The sequence below is a fragment of the Protopterus annectens genome, chromosome 17.part0, assembly GCF_019279795.1.
Source record: "Protopterus annectens isolate FY-2018-M chromosome 17.part0, PAN1.0, whole genome shotgun sequence".
Lineage (NCBI taxonomy): Eukaryota > Metazoa > Chordata > Ceratodontiformes > Protopteridae > Protopterus > Protopterus annectens.
In genome coordinates this window covers 296,836,457-296,859,673 of record NC_056751.1, presented here as the reverse complement: position 1 = coordinate 296,859,673, position 23,217 = coordinate 296,836,457, and the positions used below count along the sequence as shown (strand labels likewise).

The 23,217-nt window shown below is 38.4% G+C and overlaps 1 protein-coding gene across 3 annotated transcripts in view; it reads right to left on the bottom strand.

Annotated features, from left to right (window-relative positions):
• ELP4 (elongator acetyltransferase complex subunit 4) overlaps nucleotides 1-23,217 on the bottom strand; it is a 2,241,348-nt gene that overhangs the window by 1,466,339 nt on the left and 751,792 nt on the right. For all 3 annotated transcript variants that reach the window (XM_044058959.1, XM_044058962.1, XM_044058960.1), the window contains one exon: nucleotides 2,234-2,362. In XM_044058959.1, coding sequence (XP_043914894.1) covers nucleotides 2,234-2,362 — 129 coding nt within the window. The remainder of the gene's footprint in view (nucleotides 1-2,233; nucleotides 2,363-23,217) is intronic.

Below are 23,217 nucleotides of genomic sequence, written 5' to 3'. Positions count from 1 at the left end.
TTTTGTATAAGTATGAATTGTGGTTAACCATTATTCGGTCTGAAGTCGTCAACTGTCTGACAAAAAGCGCTTACTGGATATTTGGGATTTGTGCTGTGCTGTCATTAAAGCTGTTTGTGGCCGTATTTCACATTTTTTGGTTGGACTTTTGTTGTTGGTGAATTCTGTTTTATATATATATATACATATATATATATATATATATATATATATATATATATATATATATATATATATATATATATATATATATATATATTTGTATTTCTCTTTATTTTATTAATGTATCTTTTTCTGTATATTAATGTACATTATATTGGAGCTTTTCTCCCTGGGACTCCACTGAAAATGGGCTTATACCCAAACAGACTACCCCGGTAAGCAAATATAAATAAATAAATACATACATACTAAAATATCTAAACTAAAAGCCCTGCTAATCAATCACTTTTATAATCATCTAGATAAATATTTAATAGCACGTAAAAATCAACTACCAATCATTAGCGGACCGGAGTTTCTCTGTGGCGACCCCTAACCGGGAAAAGCCTAAAGACACAACAATTTAATATGGAAATCTATATTCTGTAGAGTATTACAAGGGTCTGTGTTTGATCTACTCTTACTTAACACTTGCTTCTCAACTACTTCAAAATGTTAGGGATGGCAAATGTGTGCATAAGTGCAAGATAGCAGCTATCAGTGGACACCACCTAAAATAATTTAGAGCATTTTATCAGTGATTTTACAATAAATGAAAACAAAAATGTCCACAATGCATTTCGGGATAAAAAGCTATTCTTCATTCTATGTAAATGCCTTCAAATTGTCCATTCCTTTGAAAACATGGGAACAACTGCTGAAACTCACATAGACTTCAAAGAAAATGTGTAGGACTGTAGGAAGGCATGTTGAGTGATTCACATTATTCTTAAAAAAAATAAATCCCATTTACATTTTTGTTTTAGTGGTACTCTCACTATTCAAGTACAATAATGCATTTCATTACTGTATGAAAAGCATTACAAATATTTCCAGAATACAGAGGCTACAAAGCATGTCTTACATGGCAAAAACTCTGTGAAATTCATTTTTCTACTAACTTAAGATTTATTAGGAGAGGTTTGTATACAGTGTAGAAACATTCTGAGGGTCCAATTAAACTCTTTTTAAATGACATCTACACAAAAATGTTCAAATTAAGATGCTGAGGTGAAAGAAGCTCACAATTAGTACATACAAAAAACTTATTTCAGAAAATAAGTCATTCTATGTCAGATTTAATAATTTACAGAACTAACATCCAATTGATATTAGAGCCACTGTTTTTATTTTTGTGTAAACTACTTAGACATATGGATGACAGTAAATTTTCTAGTGATGTGCTAGGCTCATAATGGCATCAGCCCCAATTCTATACTATAACTACGAACATATTGCATAAATACAATATAGGGTGGCTTGAAAGATAACTTTACTACTCAATTCACAAATACAGTCTGTGAAACCATTCACTGCTCCATTTTGTTTTCTTAAGTAGGCATCTAAATTATGCAGCTACTAGTCATCAGTGATTCGTATATACAAGCAATGCAAAATGAGGGCTTCCAAATCCCAAAATAATAAAAAGTGGAAAAAAAAACTTATTTACCTCCAAACTCTAAAAATATTAAATGAAATCACATAAGTGCTTCTATAAAATGGCAAGCACCCACAGTATCCCAAATGCACTCCTCCTATTTACTGCATTCCAAATCTGAGATTGCACTAAGAGAAAAGAGAATGCACTTTTCTCAGACAGGATACTTCTCAACCCCAAGCTTACAACCAGAGAATAAAATTAGACTATGCATTTCCTTACAAATCTCTCACTCATTATTCTGCTGTTGCATTTCAATGCAAAATAATACAATGGCTGGTCATTATTAAAAACAGATGAGATATTTTCTCAGTGTCCTGGACAAAATTCCCCTAGTTAGTATGAAAACCTCCTTGGGTCTCTTCTGAAAATAGGCCATGCCTAGCACAAATAACCAGTTCAAAAAACACAAAGAAATATGACCATGACAAATCTTCTCTGTCCAATCATGTGACCAATTTGTTTGACAAAACCCACTACCTCTTTTACTTAGCTGTGCCACCAAGTTCCTGTCTTTATAATTTTGTCCTTTTAAATTGCTGTCCATCTCACAAAACAAATTGGTGGCAAATTAAACAACCTTTTAATACTTACTTGCATTTTTGGCAGGTTTTGGTAGCGCCAAGCTATTGTCATAGGTTCTTCGAGTTTTTTGGAGTCAATTTTTACTTCCTCTTGCATTTCAATCTTGTCAACATCATCAACTATAGGTGCTGGAAGGTCCTACACAATGCAGATGAAACAATGATGAAAACAATACAACTGCTCTAATTAACTTTTACCTTTCAGTCCAGATTCCTTTAAGTGATCCTTGTTTATACCATTTTGCAAAGTCAGGCATACACATTTTCAAAGAGTTAAAATAATTTTGCTTTCATGAACACTCCAAACAAAATCAAACTTCTTAACAAATTAATTATTTATTTTTTTATATATTTATGAGCTCATCAGCAGATTGTGTAAAATGTTATACATCAGCCTAGCTATTCAATGGGCTGGATTTCTTCCTCTAACTATAGCAAAATGACCAGGTTGCACTGTATTTGTAATGACAATTCTCATTCCTTAAAGAGAAACAGAGGAGGTATGACAGCTTCTGTTTACTGAACAGCCTGCCGGGAAGTGGTTTGATGCTGGCATCAACTTACACCAAGCCTTTGAATATAAACAGAGAAATTAAACCTTTAAGATCTTCAGAATGATTGTGCTAGAAGTTTCAGTGTTTCTTACAGCCATTCACAAACAATATGGACTACTAGTCAGTGTTCTTATAGTCAGGGTAATAATTTGGGTGTAACCTAGATCATCAAACAAAGCTGGCAGCAAGTAAAAAGGAAGTGAAATCAACTGATTTAACACATGCATATTTTAATTAAAATAAAACAGCTTAAAGCAACCTTCAATGTATGCAAGAATTTTGTGTCACAGTAACAAACCATGTGCGCAATGATGCAGTAGTAGCGTTGACACCTCACAACAAGAGATTCTCCGGTTCAATTCTCGGCTGGGTGCCTTCTGTGCGGAGTCTGCATGTCCTCCCTGCATTCATGTGGGTTTCCTCCGGATGCTCCGGTTTCCTCCCATGCTACAAAGACATGCATCTGCAGCTTTTCTCCCCAGGCCTGTGCTGAAAATTGGCTAGTTCCAAGTCAGACTTTCCTGGTTGACAAATGTCAAATAAATAAATAAAATAAACACAGAGATACCTGCTTAAACATCACCTCTACAGAAACAAAAGAAAAATAAAAATGTATACATTTTCTACAAATTTATGCTGCAAGTAACATTAACTCAATTATCATAACATGGCATATTTGCAATTTTTCATTTGCTGTATCACTTGATGCTCTACCAATGTCACCAAATATGACTCAGAACAGAAACAATAACTTCAAATGCTTTGACTCTGCATTTGTGTATAAAGGCAATGTTGTGAATCAGCGTCTCTCTCTAATCCGTCTTTGCAGACAATAACACTTTTTTTTGCTACCTTCTATTTGTTTTAAAAAGTGACCTGCTAAGATACTTTTCACAGAACACAAACTACCCAGATAAAGCAATTAAATTGTTCGATATTTGAAATGTTGGAACCTGCAACAGTGAGTCCAGAAACATGGTGACTGAATGACTGTAAAAAGGGACTTACATATACTAAGTCCAAGACGGCCATGTCCTGGAATACTGCCTTTTCTCAAAGGTATGGCAATCCCAGAGTTGGTGTGTGTGTGCGTGTGTGTGTGTGTGTGTGTGTGTGTGTGTGTGTGTGTGTGTGCATGTGTGTGTGTGTGTATATATATATATATATATATATATATATATATATATATATATACACACGAGTTTGAGGGAGTGATGAAGGAGAGGTAACTTTGTTTCTCTGTATATTAAAAAAATTAAAAAAAAAAAATAAAAAGTTTAAAGGCGAAGAGTGATTTTAAAGATTCAGTTTCTGGATTTTATGTCTCTTTTCCAGCATGTTGGCACTTTGCATTTCAAGTGCCAACATTTCAATAAAGATCTAATTACATTAAATGTTTTGTAATGCTTCCAGCTGGAATGTGTAGTACATTCGCTCATCATCTCCAGAGAGTTGAGCTGTGTAATGAAGTTGTCATTCAGCCCTTCTGGCTTAAATGGCTAGTCCTCTATGACTGACATTTCATATTTTGAAGACATGGCTTTGTAGGCCTTATCGACTTCCTAGTTTCCAGTTTGTGCTCTACTCAAACTAGCATAACTTCAGTTACAAACTGCATGACTAGGTGCTTGTGTTGATGTCTGCATTAATAACATGTTCATGAGAGATAAGTGACTCAGTGTTTAAATTTGTTACAAGGCAAAAAGTTCATGGATGAGCAGAGTGAAAATATCCTTTAACTCAAAATACTGAACTAGATAAAGAAAGAAAGAAAACCATATGGACAAAGATACATGTAATATTACAGGTATGATAGGGGCAAAAGCTTCTCATGGTAATTTTAAGCAATAAAAATGTCTTTTCGGTAGCAGAAACAGGCATATGGCAACAGAGTGAAAAATTAAGAAAAAAATGAAGTTTAAGAATACGTGTGCAGTAAGTGATGAAAGGAAAACTGCTCACATAATATTCTTACTAAGAAAAAAAGTAAAGTGTACCCAAAAGCAAGCATTTTCACTTTCCATTGTGAACAGATTGAAAATGAAAAAAAAAAACCATTCCTGGTAAAATAAGAAAACAAAGCAAGTTTGCAAATTTTGTGGTTGATACTTGAAGTAACATTATCTATAAAAATTAAACAAAATTAAGAGGAAATAAGCAGCACGTGATTTCAACCAACTGATCTCATATCGACAACCTTTACAGGACATCTAAAACCCTTGAAGCTGCTGAAGACAATTATATACTCTCTATAATGACAGAACTACATGGTTGTGGCTCGTGCTCTTCTGACAGGACCTTGACACCACCTCGCGGTTGCCTTGGCACTAATATGAACTTTCTCAGGACTTGAATTCTTTCCCCATACCCATAGTTCTTAGCACAACTCTGCCTATCTACAGCCAAGTCTTAACCCCCTGTGCCCATGTAAAAACAGGTCAAACACACTTCTCAAACATATACTCACAGTCTCCTCTACCAGACTGGGGCAAGGTAGGCAGAAAAACATAGCAGCTCTGTTATACATGTATATGCCTCTGACATGGTCTGGGCCACCCTCTATTACTAAGAGGACAGAGTCCCTAGCAATTAACTTGGGTGGTCTAGGAAAGATCGTCATGGACTACTGCAACCACAAAGGCTGCGCGATACCAGGAGATGATGTCTAGATTGTAATATTCCGCTAAGTTGCCTAGGGAAGCCCTAGTAGTAGCTTGACAGTTATCAGTGCTCTTTTACAAAAAAAATGCATGAGAAATAGTGACTGATCTAATAGTGTGTGCCTTCAGTTTACCAGGTATATGCTTACCTTGTTTATAACAAATGAAATACAGTCATAAAACTACCTAGACAGTATAGCTTTAGACAACTTAGTATCCACTTTGGAAGTTGTTTAAGATACAAGTTGAAAGTACTGATCTTTATAAAATTCTTTAGTTTGACAAAACTTATCCATATGTACACATCCAGGCAATGCAATAAATATTCATCACAATTAAAACAATTCAGAAATAAAACTGTGAAACTGACGAGTTCATTTTTTTTTTAACACACCCTTACTAAAGTATCATTCAAGACATAGGCACACTTGCATTAATAGAAAAGAAAACAAACCATATTTGTTTTCATTTACTTAAATTACATACATATTTTCTTTCTATATGATAAATCTCATTTACTCATATCCTACCGAAATTACTCCGTTCCTGCCTGCCCTTAAATCTTAGTCCTCCTCCTCCTGAGCATTATTATGCATGGATTCTTCAAACAAACTCCATTTATTGCTATGCAATTTGTGTCTTCCCTTTTCTGAACATCCCATCTCTAGTTCTTTTAAAATATTCAGTACCTTAAATACAGTTGCTATAGACTTTGATTTCCATTTTCTAGTAATTGCTTTTTTGGCAGCCAATAGAATTACATTGAATAAGGCCTTACCATATCTAGGCAATCCAGATCTTGTGTCCTGGCTAAAAAGAACAATTCCCTTAGTTACTTTGTTCCCCCAATATTTCTGACAGAATGTTCTGTAGGAAATTTTTATAATCTGCCAGCTCATTACACTTCCATAAAACATGGTCCCAATTAAATATCCCTTCCCAATACCACACAAAGATTTGCTGTCTACATGAGGAAAAATTTGTTGAGGTTTGCATGGTGTATGAAAATACCTTACACAAATACAACCAAGCAAAAAATTAGTCATAAGAGCCACAGGAGAAGTCGTGTTTATAACAGACAAAGGAAATTCTAAACCTTGTCAACTTTCTTCAGTAGTTGGGAGCCCTACATACATCCTCCCATTGTTCCGTGTAAGTTGCTTTTCCACTCTCTCCCAATCTTTTCTAACCTCCTCTAATTGATTCTTATACTTAAAATGCAATATTTTATATGGCCTGATAATTATCCCTTTTTGTAGCAGCAGCTTCCAATCTAGATTCAACTAAAAACTCTACCAAAGCAGGTCTTTCACTTTGGACTTCCCTGTCCCCTTCTCTTTCCATATACCCTGATATTAATCCTGGTAGGGAAAGCAAGCTCTAACCTGCAGTTCAAACTTCTTCTTGGACTCATCCTTTCCCTCTCTAGTTGCCTGATTCCCAATATCTTAGTTCTTTTGCCAGTTTTGTCCAGTAAATTCCAATGTCCTCTTGCTCATTTTCTGTACAGCTACTTACAGTCATCCCTATCACCAAAATATTCTTTCTCCATTTCTGTGTTGGCTTAGTTCTTAGAATACTTTCTGAATATAATATTCTGTATGGTTATTCACAAGGATACATATGCAAAATTCCACACACTCCTCATTTCATGACCCCCCCCCATATAATCATCCCTTTCCGCTTTGAATTATAATATTCTGCTTGTGTTATGTACATGAGCCTTATCTCCATAACTCTAAAATATCACTTCCAATTGAGTAATCCTAAACCATGCTGTTCTGTTGGAAGGACAAACATTCCACTTAACTCTTGCCCTCTTTCCCTGCCAAATAAATTTCTTTAAATCTATTAATTCTTGTCCACAACTTCTCCTCTTGTTGGTAAAAATATGCCTGGCATGTCTATAAAACATTTTCTCTGCTTGTATTTTACTTTTACTATCAATACTAACAAACAAGAACTTCCAGTTTCTCAGTTTTTGTATTCACTTGTTTAGTCTCTTCCCTCTTCCCACATATCCATAGCAGCTATAAAAGAAGGTTTTTTTAATCCATATTCCTAAATACTTCATCTTATTATGTTCCCATTAATATGGATATTGCTGCACCAATTTGTCTGGAGGTACATAATTTACCATTATAGCCTTTGTTTTATCTTCATTAATTTTATTTCTGATGTGAAAGTCTCAACATTTTCCACAAAACCAAACTGTCCTTTTCTGGATTTATCAAATATAAAATATCATCTGCAACTAAAGAAAACCTTTTTTGATTACCATGCAAATTATATCCTTGAATTTAGAGTATTTTTTTGCCAATAGCTCTAAATATAAACAAATAAAGGGAAATAGGACATTTCTGCCTGGTTCCTCTCTGTAAACACAATTTAGGAGGGAGGAACCCTCCTATATTCATTCTTGCCTATGAATCTTCATACCTCCTCCTAATTAACATTATTATTGTATCAGGGAATGCAAATGCTTCCACTGCCCTACTCATCAAAAACTAGCTTACTCCATCAAATGCTTTCTTTACATCAAAACTCAGAAACAACAGTAGTATTTTCTTACATTCTACTTCCCTCTGGATCATTATTGTTCTCTTAATGTTGTCAAATGTCTGATTTCCCTCCACAAAACCAAGCTGATCCACATATTAGTTTTGACAATACTGCTGCCACTCTTTTAGCCATTACAGATAAACGCTTTATAATAATGGTTTACAAATTAAATAGGTCTATAAGAAGCTGGGACTGATGGGTTTTTATCCTTCTTGGGTAATACAGCCAACAGCAGCTTTCTTCCAAGATACTGATGCTTCCCCTCCTTTTAAAATATTATTAAACAAAATCTTCCAGATCTTTATCACTTTCATCCCTTCTAACTTCCTAACTTCTATAGGAATACCATCTGTTCCAGAAGATCTCCCTGCAGACTGGTAATACATCTCTAATTTTATCTCATCTCCTCCTATCATAACTATTAGTTGTTGAACCTCATCTTCCTCTAACTTAGGCATAATTAAGTCTTCCATAAATACTTCTACTTGTGCTCTTTCATGGTCTCCACGTTCCTCTGCTTTATACAAATTTTCATAAAATTACCACAATATATCTAATATCTCTATAGTATATATGGTTATTTTTCTTGTCACAGGCTCTCTAAATTTGGTGAAATCATCATCGTATTTCTGTTGCCTAAGTCACCATGCTAAAAAGTTTTATGCTCTAAAGTGGTTATCTAAAAATTGTTGCTTAACAACAATCTTTGCAAACTCATGCATATTAATCAAATACTCCTTTATTTTCTCTTCACCAGTCTGCAGTTCTCATCCTCTTCTTTTGTAAGATTTGCCTTATTCTGCAACAATTTAACCACTGTCAGTCCTTCTAAGAGATTCCTATTACTTATTAGCCATCTCTCTTGTTCTTTTATTTTTACCTTATTTTTCAACTCCATTTACATTTAGCCCACTTACCAGCTTTCCCTTCTGAAGAAATTTATATCTTCCCTATTAACTATTAAATAATTTCCACTACCTGTCCCTTGAATTTCTCTCTTTTTATAAGGAAGGTGGGACAGCGAAAATGTCTCATTTTTACCTCGTTATCCTCCACTTTTATCTTAGTCTATTTGTGCATGACTTGAAATAGTTAATGATGTGTATCAAAACTTTCAATTAAATGTACATGCTCCTGTGAAATAAAACTTCTAACCAGTCTAGCCCAGTCATTGCACCTTGGGGAAGAATATGCAAATTGTATGACTTCCTACTTCTGAATTTGCAGCTACCTTCTTCTCTACCAAATATTTTCCTACATTTCTTCAGAAATGTACTATCTTTTGTTATATTTTGCCTTCCAGGTTCCCATGTTACATCCTCATTATTCCAAATCAAGTTCCATTCACCACTTGTAAGTGATATTCTCTGCTGAAAGCTGTGCATTTCTCCCCAAAATGTAAACCCCATAATAGCATTTTTTATGGCATATAAATACAAGCCAACATAATCCTCTTTACTTGTCAAAAGCCCCATACTACCACAAATTTACCATCACTGTCTTTTTTCCCTCTTCTATCAGTATTGGAGTCCTTCTACAAATCAGTATTAACTCCCCTTTCCTTTGACCCTGATATTATGCTGATTATCTATCCTGAAATATTTTCTTGGTAAAATTTACATGCCAATTTCTTTCCAAATGTTTCTCCTGCCGCATTGCTATTCACACTCTGCATTTCTTAATATAATTCAATACTCTTTCCTTTATTTATACATGCAAGGTCATTTTACATTCCATGATAGCAGAGAAAGAGTATCCATTTTATTAAAAAGTGATAGCTCCACCTATTACACACAATGTGCTTATTTTCAATTTTTGCCTTACATGCACATATTGTCTGGCAGGCTGACCTTTGTATACCATTGTTTCTTTTCAACTCCAATTGACTCTGTCATGTTTTTCAAGATTAATTTCTTTTAATACAAACCTTCAAACGAAAACATTAAATATATTTTCAGAACACCCACACCCCATATTAACTAAGAATAAACACACAAAATGGCATATATTTTCAACAAATGAAGTCTAACTCTCCAGCTTAGAATAATTACCCCAACTTTACAACTGCACCAACAGGCATTTCCTAATATAAAATTAACATTACTCATGCTAACGTGCAAGTTACAGTCTGAGTTCCTAATCATACTGACTGCTGTCTGTTTTCAAAAAACACCTTTATTGAATTATCACCTATGACATAGGAAATCATACATTTGTAAATGAAAACAAACCATATTGACATTTTCAGTTGCAAATATCATACATCACTTATAATTTTCTGTACAGTCACTGTCAGTCAACCATTACATAGCTCATTCAGTTCCTGCCTTCCCTTAAACCTCATTCCTCCAAAACATTATTCTGCATGTATTGTTCCCACAATTCCCATTTTTTTATGCAATGTGCTCCTACCCTTTTCTGAAGATCCCACTTCCATTTCTTTTATCCTGGTTACCATTATCACTACTTCTAGTATGGTTGGTTTAGACTTTTATTTAAATTGTCCATTAACTGTTATTTTGCCACCCACCATAATTAAACTCAGCAAGACCTTACAATGCCTAGGCAATTCCGATTCTGTATCACAGACTAAAAAATAATTTCCTTACCAGGTATTTCTAACAGAGAAGTCTGCAGGGATTTTTTAAAGTCTGTCAACTCATTACACTCCCAAAAATATGTTCCCAGTTATTTTTTCTTCCCCATCACACCTCCAACATTAACAAACTATAGAGGCAAATTTCTTTAGAGTCTGCCTGGGGTATAAAAATACGTATGCAAATACTTCTAAACAAAGATCCTACATTTTCAAGACTTTGTTGCATATTTGGGCTGTCTGTTGTTTTCTTACCTCTATTCCCCTTCCACGGTGGCTACCTTTAAATAAAACTAAATTGTGCACTGTTTTATTGCATACATTGAAGTACTAAGGCTGCTGGGTAGGCTACTATCTCTTATTCACTTCCATAATTTCAGACTATTTTTTACTCAACTGTTTGCCACTGCACTTTCAAATTTTGCATTTCCTTTAACAAAGAATGTTCAGAAGTCTTAAAATAACTGCTTGCACCAGCATACAGCATGACTCCTTATAAAATTAGTCAGCAATGAGGAAAAAAAAATCTCTGTAGAAGCATGGAGGAATCTTTAAAAATTTCACTCTGAACACAGTGTACAAAATTCCCCTGGCAGATTGCTTTAAGCTGCAGACCATGTCTCTGGCTGAGAGCATTTGCTAACAGAAAAAACAGCAAGCTAATATCTTTGCAAATACAAGAAAATTATCATTTGTCATGCCTGTCCCCATCTTGTCTTACAAAAAAATGTTTAGCACTTAAGTCAAGTATATTAATCTAGACACCCACCTTTGTAAACACTAGGGAAATTATTACTTCTATGTATAGTATAATCAGTACACTTTTACAACCCATCCCACCAGCCGAACATCGTAGCATTATATTAACTTAAAATTTCTTGCATCCAGACTTTATCTTGCTATAGTGTAAATAGTATATTTCTTAGACCTAAGAACAATACTTGTTTACTTTAATATATTTAACATATAAAAGTCACTAAAAAGACCGTTCTGCCTAGAATACAGAGAATAATCATTTTCCACAAACACTCTCTTGTCTCAAACTTTTAACACTTTTCATGTATGCCACAGTATTTTCAAGATCAACTCTTTCCGCTGGCATGATTGCTTCTTTACTAATATAGGCACTGGACTTCTTTCTCATGGTCAGGTTTGGACCATACAGTCAATGTGTCTTTCAATTAACAAATCCTACTTTGGAACACAAGTCCACTTGTTTATTTGTGCATTCATAAAATTAAATTAATATATTTTGTTCCTACCAGTTTTTCTTGTACAGCAGAAACTCTCAGGTTTTCTATGAGCTCTCTGTCTTCTAGTTCTATCATCTTTGAAACAGCAGAGCAGGAGCCCTTTACACTCATCTTGAAATACTTTCAGTCATAATATAGACCAAATAACTTCTGAACCCTTCAAAATGGCCTGCTTACTATTTATTCAAATGTTTCTCAAAGTAAGGTATGTATACTGATTTTGCTACTTCAGTACACCATCTGTTACATTCTGGATTACTTGCTGAAGCATTTGAATCAATTTAAGGTACTGGAATTTTGTTTCAAGTTTCAACAAAAAATACCTGTGTAAGATGTAACACAACGTACAGCAGAGTGTATACAAAGGGAATGATCTACATGGAGCACATTGATGATGTTCTGAAACTGGCAAAAAACACTTTGTTGATGCAAACATACAGAAAAGGTAATTACAGACAGTAGGAAAGGTCAACTCTGACAAAGTCCAACTGAACCCTATGAATCAGCAGTCATTCTGTTTAGGTCTCCTCAAAAACTTAAAAGCAGCCAGACTATAAACATATTTGACTCCATTTTGAACCACAAATCCCGCCAAATATTCTATCACTGTCTTGGCCTTCTTGTTCCATCACTAAATGTCTCTCAGCATACAAAGTAAATATTCAAAAAGTTCTTACACAGCTTAAAATTTCCTACTCTGAAATCATCTTCTCACCCTTGAGTGTAGGTTAGCTCTAGCTTAAAGCGTTCTTATATGCATGCTAGAGTATGGCCTCTATAATCTCATTAAACTCAATATAACTTAAGTTCATTTATCTATCATCATAGAAAAAAACATTACTGACTGCTTTACACTAAAAATGATTGCTACGGCCATCTTCCTTCTCTCATGCCTTATATTTAAACTTCACTAGAGATACTACCCTTCACTCTCAATCTACAAGTTTAATCCTCCCTTTCTGACCCTATGGAAGGAAAAAATTATTGCAATACTCCAAACCTGAGCTGTTTTAATAAGCACATGGGTGAAAAGCTTCTACAAGCTGATCCTGCCAACTTGAAAAATCTTCCCAAGAAGTGAGATGCAAACACAACTACAAGCCATTTAAGAAAATAAATAACTTTAAAGACATTAACAAATATCAATGTCCTGCCTAAAGTCTGTTTACAGGCTTGTCGCCTGGCAGATGATACCGCAGCGTGCTCTGTAAAACAACCAGGTTCAGGAATAGTTTCTTCCCACAGGCAATTAGGTTCTTGAACTCTGGAAGCAATCTCATCAGTCACTGACAGGTCTTGTGTCAGTTAAACCATTATGGTGCAATAAACTACTTAAGCCAAAGGAAACAAAAACTGCTAAACACCAAAAAAAAAAACACGCCAGACCAGCTGTAGATAAAGTTAGCGCTTTTGTTTACTTCATAAACAAACTTCATCAGACCAACAGAAATTGAGATGCTCGCTCATAGTAATCTGTTTACAATGTCAATGACGTGCAATATTTGTCTGCTAGCTATTCTAACATATCAGAAAATAAGCATGCAATAAATAAATGTGCAATAATCAATCACTCGGCTGCTAAAAAACTGCAGACATAGTAATTTATAGTATGTAGTAAAATAACAGCCTAACTTAAAGTTAATGTTATGTATGATGTATGTGCTATATGTAATCTGTACATGTGAAATTGTCATCTCAGTATCGAGACTGATGCACACAATTTCATTCAGGTTACCCTTGAGGAGTCTAAAGGACAATAAAGTTCACTTTGACTTACTTTTGTTTCAAAGAAAATATTTCAAACTCTAAGTGCTAACACAAGACTAACTAATCTCTCCCTTAATGCAACTGCTTTACAATATACATACCATCTGATACGGTACTGATTTCTCCTATTTCTTCTCATCCAATCAATCATTCTTACTACCTACGTCTACTACACTACCTCTCTAACTAACACTTGCCATTTTTCCCTGTGGACTGCCCTGGGTTCTCATTTTACTTTTTTCCATGACTTAAGCCAAAAAGGATGACAATGGATCAAATCCCCACGTCTATGGCTTAGGTATAAACTGTATGCTACATACCATGTAGTGATAGGGTCATGCGACAAAGGAACACTCCAGTAAAATATTCAAAGATATTTTTAGTTAATTCTGATAGATGAGCAATCTTGTTCAGTGAACATCTAGTAATTGTTACAGTACTTAAATAGTTAGAAAATGGGAGGTGCCAGGTCTGCTGGGTTTCAGCTGGGCTCGTGGTAGGAGTCCTGTTCACCTTTTTATTTCAGGCATGGTTCGCATGATCCTAGTACTACCTATGTCTGCAGCATACAGTCATACCACTCAAATGTAGCTCATTACGTGGAATGGTCCTCATTTTGAGTCTTAAAGCGTCCATGTTCCTCAGTGTTCCACAATGAAAGGGTCTGTTACACATTCAATATTAAGAATTTGTAACAGATAAGCATGGTAATACTGGATCATATTAATTCATCAAATAACCTTTTATAAGTATGAACTATCACATTGTAACCATCATGTGAGCTTCTAGTTGAAGCTGTAAGTGTTCCACATTTTGCCCATTTGTTTCACATTCTGGAGGTAAAAGGCTGAAAATAAGTATGTAGTTTATAACCTAGGCCATAGATCTAAGGAATACAATCCAGAATACCATGCTTTTGGCTTTTTTTTTTAAACCTGCAGCCCTTACAGGCTACAGGATGGATATAGAACAGGGTGCTCACACTATAATTGGATTTTTGCTTTTACCTTTTTCTACTACTACTCTTTCCTACTCTCATTAGTATACAAGGGTCTCATTTCATAGTCCAATCCATTTTAAACTTTACCTTATATGCTTGACTCAGACACAAAATAGCTGTAACATGTAAAATTGGTTTAGTTCACTGATTAGTGCACTTTATCCCCGTTGAGGCTCAGAAATGGCATACTACATATGTAAAAAAATAATACAAGAGATGCAATTATACAGCCAAACTGGAGGCTAAGCTCTCTCAACCGAAGACTGGACCAGGCATTCAAGAGGAGAAGGGAATTACTTGCATCACACCACCAGCCTCACACAGACCTATGAAACCAGCACCAGCAAAAAACACACACAAATACACGAAAACATACTCGGATGTTCTAAATAAAAATCTGCAGAAGCAACAGAGACCTCCAAAGCAGACATCCAAGCAACCTCCACCCCCACCCCCCAACACAAACCATGAAACACACACGTCACAAAACCAGTGTGCCACGCAATCACAGCCCTTAAGGCAAAATAACATACCCAACACACTAGTAATAGGTGACTCTATAGTCAGGCACACTGATGTCCCACTCACTAGGCTGAATAAGGAGAAGGTTACTGTTAGATGCCTGTCGGGTGCCAGGATCCACCACATAACACAAGCACTCAGGTCACTCCAGAGCAAGTACAAATATGATTCTGTCATTGTCCATGTTGGTGTGAATGACCTCAGCCATACTCCCCTGGACTACATGAAAAGAGACATGGAAGAACTCTCTGATCACGTAGCCCAAGCCGGTATGACTCTGACCCTGAGTAGCATCCTGCCCTCACCAAGAATGATACCACTGTATAGAGAAAAAAATTATCAATTTCAACAATTGGCTAAGCTTCTGATGTCATTCAAAGGGGATCCAGTGTCTGTCACAGCCTGGGATGACATGCTCGACAAGCCACACTGCTTCGCTAGAGACGGCTTGCGCCTGTCACAGTTAGGCTTTCGAATACTGGCCAAGGCTCTTGCCATCCCCATAGTGCCTTTTTTAGGCAAGGCTCAAAAGACAAACCCACCGCCGTTAATAGCACAAGTAACAAAAAACTAAGGGTAATGCTACTCAATGCCAGAATCTAAACCTCAAAAATGCACGCACTCGAGGCACTTCTCATTATGGAGAAAATAGAGATATGTGCAGTAACAGAAACCTGGTTTAAGGCTCCAGAGAGCACCCCATCACTGCCAGGCTACAACTCATACCATACATTTTGGCCACAAAACCCGGACCGAAATACAAAAGACGGGGGAGCATCCATATTCATCAAGGATACCCACACCTCCAGGTTAGTGGCACAGCACGATGCTGCAGAGATCATCCACGTGCAACTAACAATGGGCAAAACTGCTATTCAAAATTATAGTTTGCTACAGATCACCCACCATCTCCCAGGACCCCCACTCCACATTCCTGGAAACACTTGGAAACATAAAGGTCCTACCAAACACCCCGATATTGGGTGAATTCAATTACCCAAACATTAACTGGAAGAACTACTCAAGTACAAACTCCCTTGCCCAACATTTCCTAGAATTTATAAACTCAAATGCCCTGGATCATCTGGTCAACACCCCCACCAGAGGTGACAACATACTGAACCTGGTCATCACCAACATGGGCGACCAGTGCTCCACACGGGAGGTCAACCACTCGCTGGTTAGATCTGACTATAAACTAATCACTCTGGCTATCCACATTCTGCCACCACCCCCGGTCAAAGAAACTAGCATGAAAAACTTTTCAAAAGCAAACTTCATGTTACTTAAGCCCGAGGTGGGAAGTTTCAAAGCCACCATGCTAAAGGATAACACTGTCCAAGCTGCAAAATCCTTTACTAATGCACTCTGCCAGTACCTACAAGAATGCATGGATCGTGCTATCCCAAACAAAACTAAGACTCACTCCTCCAAGAAAAGGAAACCAGTCTGGTGGACCTCTGCCATAAACAAGCTATACAATAGGAGGAGGAAACTAGTACACAAAAGAGTAAAATGCCAAGAAGGGAAGACATCCCCTGATCAATATCAACAAGAAACTACGTTCCCTCATAAAATTATTCAAGGCTAGCTTCAAAAGAAAAATTGCCAAGGACTCTAAAGATAACCACAAGGCATTCTTTAGCTATGTCAAGAATCTAAGTGGCAATTCTCAGATCTGCTCGGAGTTAGTGCAGAATGGCACAAAATACACTGAACCGACCGATATAGCCAACATTCTGACAGACAGATTCAGTGCACACTTCACCCCCCTCTCACCCCCAAAAGGGCCCATAACTATACCAGAAGAATGTAGTGCCCCTGAAATCACAGACACTCAGGTAAAACAGCCCTCTCCAAAGCCAAAAAGACAGCATCAATGGGACAGGACTGTGTCCCAGGCTGCGTCCTACATGAGCTCAAAGATGAACTAACCCCTCACCTAAACACACTCTTTAAACTCAGCCTCTCCACAGGCTACGTGCCCACAGAGTGGTGCATAGCAACGGTTATTCCTCTCCACAAAGGTGGAACCACAATGGACCCCAGGAACTATCACCCTATAAACCTGACTAGCTTGGTCTGCAAAGCTATGGAGCGCATCATCATGGATCTCATTAACAGAGACATAGGAAACCACCAAACACTGGACCCTACCCAGTTTGGCTTTGTTAAGGACAGATCATGCCTCCTAAACCTGGTGGACTTCTTTGAGACAGTTACCAAGGCTATAGATGAGGGAAAGGTGGTCCGCACAGCCTACCTAGACCTTGCAAAGGCCTTCGACACCATTCCCCACTCAGGCATTACAGACAAGCTCACCAGCCTGAACATAAACCCCTATGTCACGAGATGGGGTGCCAAATGGCTCACGGACAGAACCCACATGGTAAGAATTGCAGGAGCTAGGTCTGACTCTAAACCGGTTACAAGTGGCGTTCCCCAGGGCTCAGTCCTAGGACCCCTCCTGTTCGGCATATACTTCTCAGAGGTACAGGCAAGCACAGGAAGACTATGGTTGACCAAGTTCGCAGACGACTGCAATCTAGGGGCTATAATTGACTCTCCGGCTGACACAGACATCCTCCAAAAGGGTCTCACTGAGACAGATACCTGGTGTCAAAACCATGGCCTCAAGTTAAATGCCAAAAAGTGTATAGTCATCCCCTCTGGAAAAAACAAAGTACCCACAAACTAACATATAGGTGGTAGCCCCCCAAATACAGAAGACGTAATAAGGGATCTGGGGACCCAGATAGATAGTAACCTCGCCTTTGATAATCACATTGCCAAAGTGGTTAGAAAATCCTTCTATGTGGCTGTTCTGGTCCGATTACTAAATTCTGTGGTTAATACAGTATTCTGTGCTGGTACTCTTTGCTCAGTCAATGCACATAGCCAAAGCCGAGTTTGGTCAATGTTTGTTAGCATGGGATATATTGCATCTGGATTCAACCTTTCCAGTTTTAAGGTACAGCAGTCTGATCGGATGTCATTCATATGCATTTGCAGGGGAGTACCTTGCTGCTTCCGAGGTCTGTTGTTTAACTGACTTACAGCTTGTTCCAATACCTTTGCCCATCCTCGCAAAGTTCCGTCACTTGTATTCTTACAAATCTGTTCTTTAAGAAGTCCATTGTACCTTTCAACCAGACCAGAAGCTTGGGGATGATATGGTATGTGTAGTACCCATCAAACTCCATTTTCTTTTGCCCATTCTTGGACCTCAGCTCCTGTAAAATGACTGCCTTGGTCACTTTGTATTTCAACAGGAGTCCCATATGTTATGCATAGTTTATGCAGTCCCCTTAATACTGCTTGTTGGTTTGCCTTTTTTGATGGGGAAATCATCAAAAATCCCGAATAAGTGTCCACCATGGTTAGGCAGTATTGTTGATTTTGATCCAATGGCAAGGGACCAATAAAATCTATCTGCCAGATCTGAGCTGAACGACTGCCTCTATGTATATGTCCACATGCTTCTGATTGCAATTGCTTTCGTTTATTTCTTTGACAAATTTCACATTGTTTTATGACATCTATCAGTACATCTTTACTGAGTTGCATACCATGTCTCCGTGTCCATTCCATCGTAGCATCTCTTCCCAAATGTCCACTTCGATCGTGGGCCCACCTGGCCATGCTGATATCCTCAGGCTTCTCCTCCATGTACTGCAGCCATTTTATCTGCCTGCTGGTTATGCCTTCTTTCATCTGTCACAAGTGATGCATGAGCATCCACATGTCCAACACTAATCTGGCACTGTTGTGCCTTTTCCCAGATCTGCTGCCAATCTTCTGACCCTCCCCATAAAGGTCTACCATGAATTTTCCAGTCTTGTTGCTGCCAGGCAGGTAACCAGGCTGTTAGTCCTTTATAAACTGCCCAGCTATCAGTGTAGATATATGCTTCATCTCCAAGTGATAAATTATTAATCACTAAAGCAACAGCTCTTAATTCTGCCTGATTGTTTGAACCAGCAGTTCCTTCATCAAACAATACAGTCTCTGTTTGTGGGCAGTAAGCTACCGCAGTCCAAGTTCTGCCATTTGATCCAATTTTTGCAGAACCATCAGTAAACCATGCACATTTTCTCTTCTCCATGTCCAACTTATCGAAAGGTGGTGCCTCACGTATTGGTGATTTTGGAAGTTCATACCGTTGTTGCTCTGTTGTATCAGCATCATTCAATATTATCAGGCCAGCCAACTGTTGCTGCACCTGGGAAACTCCAGGCACAATATTGGCTCTTTCTTGCAAGTACCATTTCCATTTTTGTACAGTCGAAGACTGTGCTATCAATGTTTTCATCAGAGTATTGTCTCGTAACCACCCCTGGATTGGGTAGTCTACTTTCACTGTCACTGTCTGTTGTTTGGTCAGCCCCTCTACATGAATCAAGGCAGTATATACAGCCAGCACATGCTGTTCGAGAGGGCTGTATCTAGTCTGTGCTCCGGTCAGGGATTTAGACCAAAATCCCAGTGGTCTTTTCTTTCCCACATCATTCTTTTGCCACAATCCCAGGACATGACATTATTAGCAACAGTCACTTCCAAAATAAAGGTTGCTGTGGGTCTATTGGACCCAGTCCCACACTTTGTTGCAAGGCTTTTCGCTTCCTCGAGGCCATCTGCTGTTTAGGACCCCACTGAAAGTCACATTTCTTTCTAGTCACATAGTGAATAGGTCGTAAAACTTGCCCAAGGTGTGGTACAAATGCTTTCCAAAAGCCCATTGCTCCCAAAAAGGCTTGTGCCTGCTGTTTTGTTTTTGGGACTGCAATCTTTTGAATGCTTTCTAAGGCCGATGCAGGTATTTCTCTTTTTGCTCCATTCCATATCATACCCAGGAATTTCACTGATGTTCCCTGCTGTGTTTTATCCTCATTTATTGCCCACCCTCGGCTCTGAAGGTGTTCAATCACTGTTTTCAATGCAATGTCCACATCCGGCTTTTCTCCTGTAATCAGGATGTCATCAATGTAATGGAATACAGTCACTTTATTTAACTGCAACTTAGCCAGATCTCTGGCCACCAGCCCATGGCAAAGGGTTGGGCTGTGTAGATATCCTTGTGGAAGTACCTGGAAGGTATATTGCCTCCTCCCAGGTAAATGCAAATTGAGCCCTACTCTCTTCTGCTATAGGTATGGAGAAGAAAGCATTTGCTAAGTCCAAAACTGCATGGTACGGCCCAGCAGAAGAAGAAAGTCTCTACAATGGTAACAATGTCCGCACTGCTGCAGTTAAAGGTGGAGCCACCTTATTCAAGCCCGATAATCTACCGTCATACGCCAGGAACCATCAGGTTTTTTGACAGGCCACACCGGGCTATTAAATGGGCTCACAGTTGGTTCGAGTATGCCAACACGAAGTAATTCCTGGATTGTTTCAGTAATTTCTGAATGGCCCCCTGGAACACGATATTGTTTGATGTTGGTCACCACTTTTGGTGTGGGAATATGCAAAGGTTCCCACTTGGCATCACCTCGAACAACAGCCTTGACTGCATTGACTGAACAGTGCCATACTCCAAATCTAAATGGCCCTACTGTAGTTTCTAAGGTCCTACCCTTTAGAAAGTACAGTTTTGTACCTACCATAAATGTAGATGTTCGAGGATCCCATTGCTGCAGTCCTAACTATTGGGTATAGTCCGCATCCAGTCGGCCCGAATACCAGAGTATAAGGCTGACGTCGGTCAGGGCGCATTAGACTGACGTCAGTACGTCAGGGTACTAATGCGCATGACCGACGCCATATCCTCAGTCTTTTCTTGCCCCAGATGTCAGAAGATCCTAAAAAGACAAGGCCCAAAATACCTGCACCAAAAATATGTACAATATATACAAGAATATATACAAAAAATATATATAAGCATGTAACCTCACCTACACAACCACCCCTAAACACAGAGGGAAGGAGGGAGGGAATTGGACTGCAGCAATGGGATCCTCGAACATCTACATTTATGGTAGGTACAAAACTGTACTATGTTCTTAGTTCCCCATTGCTGCAGTCCTAACTATTGGGTAGAATCCCAAAGCAGAGGTAAGGGAGGCTGGCAAATCATAAAGAAGCAGGAGCTGACAACATGCCTTGCAAAACAGCTGTGGCAAAACCAGCCCTAGACTTAGAGTAGATAGGTAGGTGATAATGCTTAGAGAAAGTATGCACTGAACTCCAAGTAGCTGCTTCCAAAATATCCTTAGTTGCCACCCCCCTTAGAAATGCTGTTGAAGTGGCAGTAGCCCTAGTGGAATGAGGCCTAATCCCAGCTGGAATCTCCTTGCCATGATGGGAATAACAAAATGCAATGCAAAAGCCAATCCACCTAGAAATAGTTTGTTTTGACACAGGCTTGCCCTGTGAACTCAAAGCAAAAGAAACAAACAACTGCTGAGACTGCCTAAAATCCTTAGTCCTGCTTAAATAATAACGCAATTGCCTGTGTACATCTAAAGTGTGCAAAATCTTCTCCCTTTATTTTGGGGATCTGCATAAAAAGTAGGCAAATGAATAGTTTGGTTTAAAGCCACACTAGAAACCACCTTAGGCATAAAGGAAGGATTAGTACGTAATGATACCCTATCCAAATCAAAAATGGCTCTACTGCCATAAGGGCCTGCAACTCAGACACCCTTCTTGCAGAAGTAATAGCCAACAGAAAAGCAGTCTTCCATGACAAGTATTTCAATTCAGCAGTAGCCGCAGGCTCAAAAGGTTGTAGAGTAAGTTTTTCCAACACAAAATTGAGATCCCAAGCAGGAGTAGGAGCTCTACGTGGGGGTCTTATATTCTTTGCCCCTCTAAGAAACTGCTTGAACAAAGGATGTGAAAACAATGGTGGGTCACAATCATAGTGAGCTGAAATTGCTGCAGCATGTATCTTAATGGAAGAGAAGGACAACCCTTTGTCCAATAACTCAGTAAGGTATTGAAGAGCCACACTCAAATTAGGCTCAGAAACCTGCAAATTCTTTGCTGTACTCCAAAATAAAAATCTCTTCCATTTTTCTGCGTACACTTTCCTTGTACTAGGTCTTCTAGCTTCCATAATCACATTTAAAACTTGTTGAGGAAGTTGAGACCTGCTGTGTTTCAACACAGAATATGCCAGGCTGTTAGATGAAGAGAGTGAAGCTTGACATTGAGCAGATGACCATCCTTCTGAGATAACAGATGAGGAATCAGAGGTAAAGGCCATGGAGGCTTCCTTACCAGACTCCGAAGTAGTGGGTACCAGTGTTGCCGAGGCCAATCTGGAGCTATCAAAATCATCCTTGGCCTGTCTTGTCTGACCTTTAATAGTACCTTCGGAAGAAGAGGCAGAGGAGGAAAGGCATACACATGAAGGTTTTTCCAACTGAAAGACAGAGCATCCACTTTCCAAGCTGTGTGATGAAACCCCTTTGTGCAATACTGTGGCAGCTGGCGGTTTAGTGGAGAAGTTTAACAGATCTATGTCTGGAGTTCCCCATGACACTGTCAATTTTTGAAATATATGAAGATCCAGTTTCCACTCGTGGGGATCCATGATTTGTCTGCTTAACACATCTGCTAAGGAGTTCTGTGCTCCCGGCAGAAACCTTGCCTGAAGAGTTAGTTGCAAGCTTAGCAGTCTCCCATAAAATCATTGCTTGCCTGCATAGAGGATAAGAATGTGTTCCCCTTGCTTGTTGATGTACCACATGACAGTTGTGTTGTCTGTTAGAATCAACACCTGCCCTGGAAGAAGTAACTCCTTGAAAGCCATTAATGCAAACTGGACTGCTAACATCTCCTTCATGTTGATATGTAGATGCTGTAGTCTGGCAGGCCACTTGTCTGGTATCCACTTTCCATTTAGATGAGCTCCCCAAGCAATGTCCGAGGCATCTGTCGTTAAAATCTGACTCGCCTCTGGCCGGGTCACAGAGAGTCCCTTGTTTAGGTGACATTCCTGAGCCCACCACAAAATTCTTTTTTGAAGGCAAGGTATTATTTGAATGACAGTGTCCAAATCCTGGCAGTGCTGTGTCCATACATTTTTGAGATACCATTGTAGCTTCCTCATATGCAGTTTGGCATTGGGAAG